Raw genomic sequence first — 12,831 nt, forward strand, 5'->3', positions numbered from 1 at the left:
TCATCATCTGCATACATGAATGAATGACCGTGGGTGGAGATTTCTGACAACTCAGACAACTATTGCCTTCCTTGACGGAAGGCAATACTTCAGATTCAACAAGACAGCTGGGGGCAGGGCTACAAAATGCCTCTTTAGGATGATTTGACCAGATAAAGGTGTTTTTCTCTCTGCGTCAGTCGAAGGCAAGGTGATCTGCGGACATGTCTAACAGGGACGAAGACGAATGTGGAGGTAACAAATTACAATTTTTGTCTTTATTTTAAAAAAAGACACCTGACCTGTTTAAGCGCTGTCACACCTTTAATAATTTTTTAATTTCCCTAAGGCAATCACTATGTTACTACAACAGGTGCCAGGTTCTCTCTGACCTTCCCATTAAGTTTTGCTACAGACACAGTAGAACCTGAGAATAAGACAGGTGAGTATTTCAGACTGTGATTTATATAAACTGAAAACTTATTTTGAAATATGGAAGAGAGAATACTTGTTCATACCAAAGCACAAGTGAAACAAAGTGCAAAGTTACAAAATTTTAAAAAAGTATTATTTTATTATGGCAAAGTCAACATTGAATTCAAATTAAATAGGGTGACATTGATCTAATTACCTGTGCTGGATTTTTAAGGTGGATCTCAACAAATGTTGATGTCCACAGTATTCTGTCCACCATCCTGTCATTTTGTACTAAAATATGTATGAGTGTGGAGTAAATATGAAACACACAGTTCAAAGTAGAGCCTATAACCATGATAATGTGCTGTCAGGGGCTGGGCCTGTGACCCAGCATCTTGAGTTCATTTTGTATTTTTCATTTCTTATATCATACTGAAAATATGTTAAGTCCTGTGTTGGTATTATCTTTTAGGATTTAGTTGAATGTTATTCTAGTTTAAGTTTTCATCTATGTCCCCTTGTGTGAGTCTGTTCTTGTCTTCTGTGTCAGTATGACTTGTATTTCGTGTCTGTGTTTCATGTTGTCAAGCCTGTGTTGTCATGTCTACGTCTCTCCGTGTTTCCTGATTTTGTTTCTTTGTTCAGTGTGTTTAGTTTTACTCTTTCCCTGTGATGTTATGTTCATTTGTGTCAGCTGTTTCCCCAGTTGTGTATTTAGTCTCTGTGTTTCATTCGGTCAATGTCATCTGTGTTCCTTCCCTTCACTTCACATCAGGTTAGACGTTTGCTCAGGTCATGTTCATGTTCTTGGTTTTTCATCATAGTTATTTGCATGTTCCTGCTCAGGATCATGTTCCTGTCAGTAGTTATCATAGTTTAATGATAGTAACCACAGTTTAGTTTGCCCAGTTTAGATTTTAGTTTAGTTTTTGCCCCTGTTCGCCTTTTGCCTTATTCTGTGTATTTATGTCATCAGCCACAATAAAAGGCTCGCTTTTTGTTTACAGCTCAGTTCCATTTCCTTCGGTGCCTGCATTTGGGTTCGTTTCCTTAAACACACCGGCTGCTCAGCCATGGCAGGAACTTTAGAAACAGAAACAAAAACTGAACCAAATGAAATTCCTTCTGTCAAATACACCCATGCTACCCTAAGTCTACCCTACAGTATATTATCTGTAGAGTAAAGCTGTCCCTCTCTGTCTCTATTCTTTTAGCAGCCTTTGCCATCTTTCACCATGCATCACCCAGCTGTTAACAGCTGTCAGGACTCTGAATGGATGGAACAATAACTGCATGACCATATTTGAGACAGAAGTAGAATAATTTCTGTGCATTTTTGGCCATTTTTTTTTGTTAATACTGTAATGACAACTGTCACAACAAGCTCAATTATTTTAATGTGTGTGTGTGTGTAGGTGGTTGTTGGTGATACACAAATACAGGGAGTGCAGAATTATTAGGCAAATGAGTATTTTGTCCACATCATCCTCTTCATGCATGTTGTCTTACTCCAAGCTGTATAGGCTCGAAAGCCTACTACCAATTAAGCATATTAGGTGATGTGCATCTCTGTAATGAGAAGGGGTGTGGTCTAATGACATCAACACCCTATATCAGGTGTGCATAATTATTAGGCAACGTCCTTTCCTTTGGCAAAATGGGTCAAAAGAAGGACTTGACAGGCTCAGAAAAGTCAAAAATAGTGAGATATCTTGCAGAGGGATGCAGCAGTCTCAAAATTGCAAAGCTTCTGAAGCGTGATCATCGAACAATCAAGCGTTTCATTCAAAATAGTCAACAGGGTCGCAAGAAGCGTGTGGAAAAACCAAGGCGCAAAATAACTGCCCATGAACTGAGAAAAGTCAAGCGTGCAGCTGCCAAGATGCCACTTGCCACCAGTTTGGCCATATTTCAGAGCTGCAACATCACTGGAGTGCCCAAAAGCACAAGGTGTGCAATACTCAGAGACATGGCCAAGGTAAGAAAGGCTGAAAGACGACCGTTACGTCTCCCCGAGAGCAGGAGGGGATAACACAACAACTCCGGAAACTCAGTACAGGTGTTATGAAAAAAGGTTTAATGGCAGCGCTCTCACAAAATAAACAACCCAGACTCAAACAACAAATGTGGGGGAAAAAGGGACAGTTAGGTTGTGCCAAAAAAACCCACCAAAAAGACAAAACCAAAACTTAGCTGAGCTGAGCTACTATCCTAGAAAAGCAACAAACAGGAGAGATAGACCCAAACCTCAACTTAAAACAAGCTCAAAATTACATGGGTGGCACCAACCTACTTACCTAGTGTTTCTAACACAAAGACTCTACGTGAGTAAGTGTATGGGGTCCCCAAACTTACCTAGTCCACTTTACTCCCACCACAATCATCAAACAAAAGAAAGACAGCAGGAAACGTCACACATGTGTCAAACAATTCAAGGAGGGAAGAGAGCCGCGCCCAGCCACAGGTGAGTCTCCTTATCAAGGGTTTCACTCCTGGTGTTGTCCAATCAGGGCCTCCCTCCTCTAATTAATTGGACGTCCCCAGATTGACATCAGCCTGCAGTCTGCGACCTAAGGGAATGGCAAACAAAAGGGGAGGGAAAGAAAACATGCAGCCTGCACACACGTAACAACGACCACCACTGAACAAGACACACAAGCTGAAACGTCAAGACTGGGCCAAGAAATATCTCAAGACTGATTTTTCTAAGGTTTTATGGACTGATGAAATGAGAGTGAGTCTTGATGGGCCAGATGGATGGGCCCGTGGCTGGATTGGTAAAGGGCAGAGAGCTCCAGTCCGACTCAGACGCCAGCAAGGTGGAGGTGGAGTACTGGTTTGGGCTGGTATCATCAAAGATGAGCTTGTGGGGCCTTTTCGGGTTGAGGATGGAGTCAAGCTCAACTCCCAGTCCTACTGCCAGTTTCTGGAAGACACCTTCTTCAAGCAGTGGTACAGGAAGAAGTCTGCATCCTTCAAGAAAAACATGATTTTCATGCAGGACAATGCTCCATCACACGCGTCCAAGTACTCCACAGCGTGGCTGGCAAGAAAGGGTATAAAAGAAGAAAAACTAATGACATGGCCACCTTGTTCACCTGATCTGAACCCCATTGAGAACCTGTGGTCCATCATCAAATGTGAGATTTACAAGGAGGGAAAACAGTACACCTCTCTGAACAGTGTCTGGGAGGCTGTGGTTGCTGCTGCACGCAATGTTGATGGTGAACAGATCAAAACACTGACAGAATCCATGGATGGCAGGCTTTTGAGTGTCCTTGCAAAGAAAGGTGGCTATATTGGTCGCTGATTTGTTTTTGTTTTGTTTTTGAATGTCAGAAATGTATATTTGTGAATGTGGAGATGTTATATTGGTTTCACTGGTAAAAATAAATAATTGAAATGGGTATATATTTGTTTTTTGTTAAGTTGCCTAATAATTATGCACAGTAATAGTCACCTGCACACACAGATATCCCCCTAAAATAGCTAAAACTAAAAACAAACTAAAAACTACTTCCAAAAACATTCAGCTTTGATATTAATGAGTTTTTTGGGTTCATTGAGAACATGGTTGTTGTTCAATAATAAAATTATTCCTCAAAAATACAACTTGCCTAATAATTCTGCACTCCCTGTATGTCCATACCGTCCAATGTTCTTTTCAATACAATGGTTATCATTGGTAATCATAATCATCAATGTTTAGATAAGTTGTAAAGCAGGACGTGGCTCTGTATTATTATTTTGTAATTATTGCACTGGTTATTTATGAATATGAATTCGTTTTTCAATAGTATGCAAAGAGAAACAAACAGAGAACAACTCCTTCATCAGAAGGTAAATTCTTACTTCCAACTTTTTTGGCTATTAGCTGGAAATTATCGCTTTAATCTGGTACCAAGCACTCAGACACACTGCATTCATTACTCTTTTTTTTTTTTTTTTATCAGCTCCTTGGATCCTGCAGAGGAGTACAAAATGTGTAACAAACGACGAGGTCTTGCTCTCATTTTTAATCAGGAGAAGTTCTTCGGGCGCCTGGGCTTGAATGACAGAGTTGGAACCAGTGTTGATCGTTACAACTTGAAGGAAAGGTACAATTCCCAGCTATCTACTGAAACACTGTATTTGACACAGCTTTGTGCTAAAGAACATGCCAGCACTTGTTTAGCAGCTGTAGCTCCTTTCTGTGGTAAAAATGTGTGAGAATTTCCACAGATTTTTCATGATAATGAAATGTTATTTTCTCTCCTCAAGCCCCTTGGTGCTGATTTCACCTTTGTGCTCCAGTTAGTGCCAAAACCAATATTTGACGTGCTATATTTTCACAAATTCCCACTGTAAAGAATAATGTCGGTCCTGTAGTGAAGAGGTGATTCTAAATAGACTGATGGATGATCTGTTAAACTAATCAACTCATTTTCACTTTCTGTTCAGATTGAAGGATCTAAACTTTGAAGTGAGGTGTTATGATAACTACAAGCAGGTGGATGTCCAAGATGAAATCGCTAAAGGTACCCACACAATCACTTGTAACTCTCAAATGGAATGTATCCAGAATGTACATGAAGTTTGATTTCTCCCATAACTCTTTGCTCTGCTGCAAAGATATATGTGTCAAATCCAACAATTCGCCGCAAGTTTAACAAGTACTTGTTGTCCCACCAGCTGCGGAGGAAGATCACTCAGATGCTGATTGCTTTTTGCTCGCCTTCTTGAGTCACGGAGAGGATAACCATGTTTATTGCTACGATGGAAAAATTAGTATCCAGGACATGATGTCCATGTTCAAAGGAGACAACTGCCGGGACCTTGTTGGAAAGCCAAAGATCTTTATAATACAGGTGCAAAATACACAACCCAGTCAAGTCCATCAGATTATGTAAACCTGCTGTTATTGTCATCCCAAAAAATGATGATGCATGAGAATCACTAAGTAATGAGGTACTGGTGAAACAGCACTGCAAAAACAAGCAAAACTCAGTAACACAATGAAAAAAATACAATTTAAAGAGCAGTGAGTGTAAGAATGCAAGAAAGTGAAATGTGAGTACAAATATGAACATTAATGAACATAAGATAGAAACCATAATGTGTAATGTGGTGTGTGGGTACACACATGAGAAGTCTCTGATGTGTGGCAGAATTTATACATCTGAACTGATGTTGATGTCTTCAGTTGATAAGAGAGAGGCTGCTGCTGAGTTTCTGCACACACTCGTAGAACCTTCCCATCAGCAGCAGAGCAGGTTCCACGACTCACAGGTGTGAGGATGCTCTCCACTGAACTGGACTGTGGAGAGCATCAGTAGTTACAAGTGGGGCTTCTTTATTAGCCTGCTGAAGTTGGTGTTCAGGTGAGGCCGTTGTTGATGTTTATACCCAGGAACTTGAAGCTGGAGATCGCCATAAGGGGCAAGAGAGCTCTCAGCAGCTTCTTTTAAAAGTTCATTAATGCCACTTTCATTTTCTTAACATTAATGGAGAGGTTGTTTGCTTTGCACTAATCCTCCAGATGTTCTTCCTGCAACCTGTACTTTGTCTCATAGTTGCTGGAAATTAGTTCCACCACAAACTTGAAAACGTGGGTGCTTGGGAATGTGGCTGAGCAGTTATAAGGGAGTAGAGAGTACAGCAGGAGGCTCAAAACACATCCCCGAGGGGAGCCCGTGTTGAGGGCAATGGGTGAGGATGTAACGGAGGAAGTGAGGTCGTCAGTCTGTCTTATGTTTATTATCAAGTCCAGCACCCAGTTAATGCCAATGTCCATCTTTAATCTCCAGGCATGTCGTGGAAAACTGTTTGATGAAGGTGTTACAGTGACCCCTGCTGATGCGGTGGATGGCATAGTGGAGGTGTTTGCAGATGCCAGTGCCATACGCACCCTCCCCGCCGGGGCTGATTTTATAATATGCTCTTCTGTAGCTGAAGGTGAGTCTTCTGGGATTAGACTGAACCTTCAGCTTAGAGGAGAAGTGAAAAAATTGCTGGACAGATTTTTTTTAACCATATGAGTGACCCTTTATGAACCCTGTGTAAAGTATTTGATATATCATAAACACACTAGACCACCTGCCATGTTTTGCTGTTTTTGTCATTTGATAGGTTACTACTCCTTCCGGGAGACTAAGAAAGGCTCCTGGTACATTCAGGCTCTGTGTGAGATGCTCCGAAAATATGGCAGCTCCCTTGAATTCACAGAATTACTCACACTAGTCAACAGAAAAGTGTCGATGAGGAACGTTCCAAAATCCTGTGACCCACAGCTTGTTGGGAAAAAGCAAATGCCTTGTTTTGCTTCAATGCTCACTAAGAAACTTTACTTCCGACCAAAAAAGTAACAATGTCTCACCTCAGTCTTTAAATCAGCTGATTTATATATATTTTTTTAACTAAAACCAACATCTCACCACAGAAAACAAAAGATCTTTTAGAATGCTAATTAGGATCCTCAATATTTCTAGTGACAGAGTTCTTATAAAATCATGGGAACATCCTCTAGATGTACTATCTATGTATTATAGAGGTACATCTATGCTATTTTACTTAATGGTTACAACTATAGCTGTCTCCTGAGTAACTAAGCAGCCACTTAAAGTACTGATTTTATACAGTTGTATGTAATTCAGATTTGGGCTGCTTTTTACCCCACTTGATTGCTTTGCTGTTAGTTACACAGTTTGGTGATATCAGCTGTTGAAATGTTTCGCTACTTGAATTTAACAGAACTAAATGAAATGTAAATCCAGCAGCAATGTTTTTTTTCCAGAAATGATGTTCGAAATACTGAAACGGTTTAATTTTGGAACTGTTTTCTCTTTAACTGGTTGTAGAAGCAAGAATGCATCAACATGTGGCAGGATGGTGGGATGTTCAAGTTAAAGGTGTCCCAGCCAGCTGAGCTGTAGTGAAACTAACTGCATCTTTCTCTTGGTTGTTTGAGTTAATTCCATAGAATTAAAATAGTTTTTAAATGTAATTCTTCATATTACTATTTAGGCATCACAAACTGGTATTTAGTTCCATTATGTCAAAGAGGAGGCACACATTTCTACAGATGGTGTCTGAGAAACTGATCAACTAGCATCAAAACAATGGAGATAAATGCCACAAGAGGAAAATGACATTCATGTGATTTGGGGGTGAACTGTTCCTTTAGCTTTCTTAATCAAGCTGTTTGTTTTGTATGAAGGAAACAAGTTTGTCAAAATAGGCAACATTAAAACTTCTGTCATTTTTTAAATACTGTAAAGCTGTTGTTTTTGTCTATACGTACTTGAGTTACATTAAAGCAGAGTACAGAATGATTATGGACCACAGTCTTTGCTGGCTACTTTGTAAAATTACTAAAATTACTCTTACAGAATGATGCCTTACTACACAGAAATGCATTCACGTGGCCTTATTTTATATCAGGTTCAAAACACATAGTCAGCAGCCTTGCACAGAAAGGTTTTCACCGGAAAGTCAGGGAGTCTGGTTTACTTAGTGTCAACAGCCAGTTGTTTCCCAACTTATCATGAGAGGCACATGACGTGATAGCTTAGCAATCAGAAAATTGGATTTTGTACTCATCAGTTTCATTCTTACTTTTCTCACTCTAAGCCTCAGGGTGCCAGTAACACTTACAACTTGTCCAAGCACTTCACAATCAGAGTGTTTCCTCAAGCTTACTACTTGAGGAATGGAATTAATGACCTGTCAGCAGTTTATGGTACATGTACTAATGTGTATTTGCACCTTAGTGATCACACTAGCGTGAAAAGTAAGAGGCTGTGTTTTTTCTACTCTAGTCAAAAACACTTGTAGTCATGATCCCTGTGAAGAAAAAAGAAAATACACCAAACTGCACACAGACTTTGGTCATACTTTGTGAACCAATGAGATTTTAGTTATGGCTTTGCCATCGTTAATTTTGTTTTAAATAAAAATCTCCATTATTTTTGTGACAGAAAGTGTGTGCATCCTTTATTTCCAGAGGCAGTTTGAAAACAAATTCATTCAAAATACAACCAATTCAAACAGACTTGGGGAAACATTCATTTCATGCCATTAGTAATGCCTGTACTTGTCATAGTGTAGTAATTTGCCCATTGTTCCTCTTCCTTGTTTCCCCAGTGTTCGAGCTGAGTTTGTATTTTTTTCAATTAATGTTTTAATTAATTGTAATTAGTAATATTAAAGGTGTTACTGAAACTTACATCACAGTAAATGATGCAATCTTCATATGATTACTGTACGAATAAAGATATAGAACTTTGCTGTAGTCTAAAGATAATATCGGAAATTATAATGTGTGTTTGTGTATTGACGTGAAAGTGATTATGTGTTGTTATGCATACCGTTTCCAACAGAGGGAAACAGAGCTTCATTTAACATATTTCCAATATAATTTCCCCATATCTCCTAAAACTGCCAAACAGGACATTATTACAAAACACAGTAAAATAAGGCGGTCAGTATCCACTTCCTTATACCATGAGAAAAACGGAACATATGATGAGTTGGCAGTGTTAGCACATCCCCCCTGCCCTTCCACAGAAAGTAACTGAATGCGATGGTAAAGCTGTGACTTGCAGAAACATCTTTTTAATTTGTTACCTGTCATTCGTTTATAAATATGTGGACCTTTAAATGTCTCAAGAACAATGAAGTGTAGGCTTTATGTTTTTAGTCATGTATGAGATGAGGCTCGTAACATAAATCTGGATTAGGCTTTTAGCCCACTTAATCTTTTACTTTCTTCTCATGCTCTTGTCGTTGTTCGTGATTTGGTAGTTGCCTGAACTTGTTGCAATGTTGCAAACACGGAAACACTAGTCTTTAAATCTTTGAATGACAGATGCGAGAGCCAATAGGTGAAATTCTGAGCCAATGAGATTACGGTGGGCGGAACCACACCCTAAACTTTTTAGGGTGGGCTCTACGACGGTGATGTTTTCTTCTCACGGCGTTAGTCCGAAAAAAAGACGAACCGTGAACATGTCTGACAAGCAAAAAGACGACTGCGGAGGTAATAAATTTGCATTTTAAAAAAATATTAGAAACAGACAGGTGACCTGTTAATTTGAAAGCCGAACAATACGTGCAACGCTACTAAGTTTCGATCTACCCTGAGCTCAATGTATTTTAAACTGTTTGGTATGCTCTATTATAAATGCTGTCACACATTTACTATAAGCGTTTATTTACGTAAGTCACCACGTTAGTACAAAGTGTATCAGTTTTTTTAATGTAATAGCAATGAAGTCAGGACTTCACTGCTCCTCCTTCTCTGACTTTCCTAGGAAGTGTTGCCACAGACAGCAAACCAACAGGTGAAAGCAAGCAAGGTGAGTATTTCCTACCGTGAAGTATATAAAAATTCTAAGATCTTTTTTTAAAACATGAACGACAAAGTACTTGCTCATACCAAAAGCAAAAAGTGAAACACTAAAAGCTGTAAAGTTGTACAAACAATGTAATAAAAGTAATGTTTTGTTGCTGGTGAAACAAACAGGGCATGTAATCATCAGCTCAAAGATTTTTACTATCGCTTTCATAGCTGTACCCCTCAGTCCAGGTCAGGAAGCTGCTTTATGGCTGCTTTATACCCAACATTTTTTCTCCTAATTATCAGTGTTGGACTTCCAGGTGCACTTCCAGAGTTTTTGTTGCTTGCTTGTTTTGTATTCAGCTGTGAGTTTATTTATATATGTGAGTAACTAATAACAAAAGCAAAACATCTAAAGTGATGGTAAAGATTGCCTCAGAGCCACGTTATGGAAATAAAAATGAGCAAATCGCCCTCACGGATTCACTTTAACAAAGGTTTATTTACATAGAACCAACAACAGTCACCTCAAATAACCTTTTCCCTTCAAATACACCCATTCTACCTCATTTGCACAAATACTATGCCCTATGTATCTGTAGGGTGGAGAATAGAGCTGTTCCTCTTGGGCTTTGTTCTTTTAGCAGCCTTTGCTATGTTTCTCCACCCGTCACTCAGCCATTGACAGCTGTCAGGACTTTGAGCGGATGGAACAATGGCTGCTTGACCTCCACACTAGCAGCACTTGTAGCTGTACTCTTAAACAAAAACAAAAGTCTGAAAAGCTAAATCCTGCTATGGATAAGTCCTCTGCTGTGTTTTCTTTTTCCTTTTCCCGCATGGTTGGAGGATGAGGATGAGGGTGGCTCCTCCCTGTGCCTGTTTCTGCTGGAGGTTTCTTTCTGTTACAAGGGAGTTCTTCCTTCCCACCACTCAAAAGTGCTTCCTCATAAAAGATAATTTGATTGTTGACGCTTTCTCCTGAATACTGTAGGGTCCTCACAGTATAAAGCACATTAAGGCAACTGTTGTTGTTATTTAGCTCTGTATAAATAAATATATAAATGTATAAATATATTTATAAGTATTTATAATATTTATAAGTATTTATAATATTTATAAGTATTTATAAATATAAATTGAATTGACTTGAATTGATTTTCACTACACAAAATGTTTCTCAATTACAATATTAAGAAACCTAATTTCCTGTATTAACAGGATATTAGATATATGTTAATGGTCAAATTCATCTTAATTATTTTAAGACATTTGCGTGTGGAGTTAGTGAGGACGGCCTGAAGAAAAGGAACAATTACACAACTATGATATTGTCAAGTGCATTATTGATGCAGTACTGAGATTTTAAAATATCACGGTTGTCGTCTGTGCTCGGTTTATTCTAACACTCTTACTGGCGCATTAAGCAGGTAGTTACTGGCACAGTACGATGTAGGATATTGTCATACATGTGTTACTACTTTCTTTCCAATATCATGTTTATCATTAACACTGGCATGTTGCAAAACTTGGATAAGCATAAAGCAAGACTTGCTACAGCATTATTATTTTGTAGTTATTGCACTGGTTATTTATGCATGTGCTTTTCAATAGTATGCACGGAAAACCAAACAGAGACCGACTCCTTCATCAGAAGGTAAATTCTTACTTCCACGTTTTGTGGCTGTTACTTGAAATTCTCACTTAGATTATTGCGCTGTATTCATGTGCCCAATTTTCACTCGATATTCAGCTACCTGGATCCTGCAGAGGAGTACAAGATGGGCAACAAACGACGAGGTCTTGCACTGATCTTTAATCAGGAGCGCTTCTTCTGGCTCCTGGGCTTGAGTGACAGAAATGGAACCAATGCTGATCGTTACAATTTGGAGAAAAGGTACAACTTCTAGCTACCTGCTTAAGAAAAGGAAATTGCATTAGCCCGCGCTTTCATGACAGGTTTAGATCTATTCTGTGGTAATATCGTGTAAGAATTTCAAATGTTTTTTTCCTAGTTATTAAATGTTATTCTGTTCTCTGTTGGATTGCCCTGAGGCTGAGTTCTTTCACTGCGGTGCACCAGGGAGTGCCAAGGACAATATGTGCGCTATATTTTTAAGTTCACAGAGATTGTTTCTGTGATTGTTTCTCTCCTGAATAGTGATGACCCTGATCACAATCCCCACTACAGAGTGTGATCGTGGCCCTATAGAGGCTGATTTCACACTGGTCCAAGTTATTCCCACTGCATCAACAACTGAAGAGATGGTTGTGGATTTTAGAAAGAATCCTATGACCGTCTCTCCTGGGGTGGTAATAGCTGATGCTGTAGAGTGTCTGCAGAAGCAGAAATATTGAGGCATTGAAATTTTTAGGACTCTGAAAAAGGTCCAATCAATCCTGATCCAAACAAACCCTTGTCTAAAGAATTTATACTGCTCATAAAGAACAATAAAATTATTTTTGGTCCTTGATTTGTTAAAATAATCAACTCATTTTCACTTTCTGTTCAGATTGAAGGACCTAAACTTTGAAGTGAGGTGTTATGATAACTACAAGCAGGAGGCAGTCCTAGATGAAATCGCCAAAGGTACCCACATAATCACTTGTAACTCTCAAATACCTAGCATGCATCCAAGATGGACATAAAAATCATCAAGAAAATCATCACCGTAGTTTGATTTCTCCCATAACTCTTTGCTCTCCTGCAAACATATCTGTCTCAAATCCAACATACAGCTGCAAGTATAACAAGTACTTTTTGTCCCACTAGCTGCGGAGGAAGATCACTCAGATGCGGATTGCTTTTTCCTCGCCTTCCTGAGCCACGGAGAGGATAACCATGTTTATTGCTACGATGGAAAAATCAGTATCCAGGAGATCACGTCCAAGTTCAAGGGAGACAAATGCCAGGACCTTGTTGGAAAGCCAAAGATCTTCGTAATACAGGTACACACTAGCCGAAATCAGTCAAGTCTATTAGAGCAGCGGTCCCCGAACCCCGGGCCTCGGACCGGTACCGGTCCGTGAGCCGTTTGGTACCGGGCCGCGAGAGTTGAGGCTCAGGTGTGAAATGTATGGTTTTCAGGGTTTTTATCGGTTTTCAGCGTTATTTTGTT

At 39.4% G+C, this 12,831-nt stretch overlaps 2 protein-coding genes across 3 annotated transcripts in view; both read left to right on the forward strand.

Moving 5' to 3' along the window:
• The first annotated feature begins 126 nt into the window (after positions 1-126).
• LOC102307480 (caspase-6) lies at positions 127-9,161 on the forward strand. Of its 2 annotated transcripts, none has more exons than XM_005939994.3 (8): positions 127-234; positions 329-421; positions 4,194-4,236; positions 4,350-4,493; positions 4,837-4,913; positions 5,068-5,243; positions 6,183-6,330; positions 6,505-9,161. In XM_005939994.3, exons 1-8 carry the CDS (start codon positions 204-206, stop codon positions 6,738-6,740), a joined length of 948 nt encoding a protein of 315 aa, XP_005940056.2. In that variant the 5' UTR covers positions 127-203; the 3' UTR covers positions 6,741-9,161. The 2 variants fall into 2 exon arrangements, with proteins under 2 accessions (XP_005940056.2, XP_042083644.1); XM_042227710.1 differs by having other exon boundaries at positions 143-234; positions 353-421.
• A 160-nt stretch (positions 9,162-9,321) lies between these two features.
• LOC102307163 (caspase-6) overlaps positions 9,322-12,831 on the forward strand; it is a 6,583-nt gene continuing 3,073 nt past the window's right edge. The window contains exons 1-6 of the mRNA XM_005939993.3: positions 9,322-9,412; positions 9,687-9,731; positions 11,327-11,369; positions 11,466-11,609; positions 12,226-12,302; positions 12,486-12,661. Of these exons, the coding sequence (XP_005940055.1) occupies positions 9,334-9,412; positions 9,687-9,731; positions 11,327-11,369; positions 11,466-11,609; positions 12,226-12,302; positions 12,486-12,661 (564 nt within the window). The 5' untranslated portion in view covers positions 9,322-9,333. The remainder of the gene's footprint in view (positions 9,413-9,686; positions 9,732-11,326; positions 11,370-11,465; positions 11,610-12,225; positions 12,303-12,485; positions 12,662-12,831) is intronic.

Source organism: Haplochromis burtoni, unplaced genomic scaffold (assembly GCF_018398535.1).
Source record: "Haplochromis burtoni strain Fernald_Lab_line unplaced genomic scaffold, NCSU_Asbu1 Contig_277, whole genome shotgun sequence".
Classification (NCBI taxonomy): Eukaryota; Metazoa; Chordata; class Actinopteri; order Cichliformes; family Cichlidae; genus Haplochromis; species Haplochromis burtoni.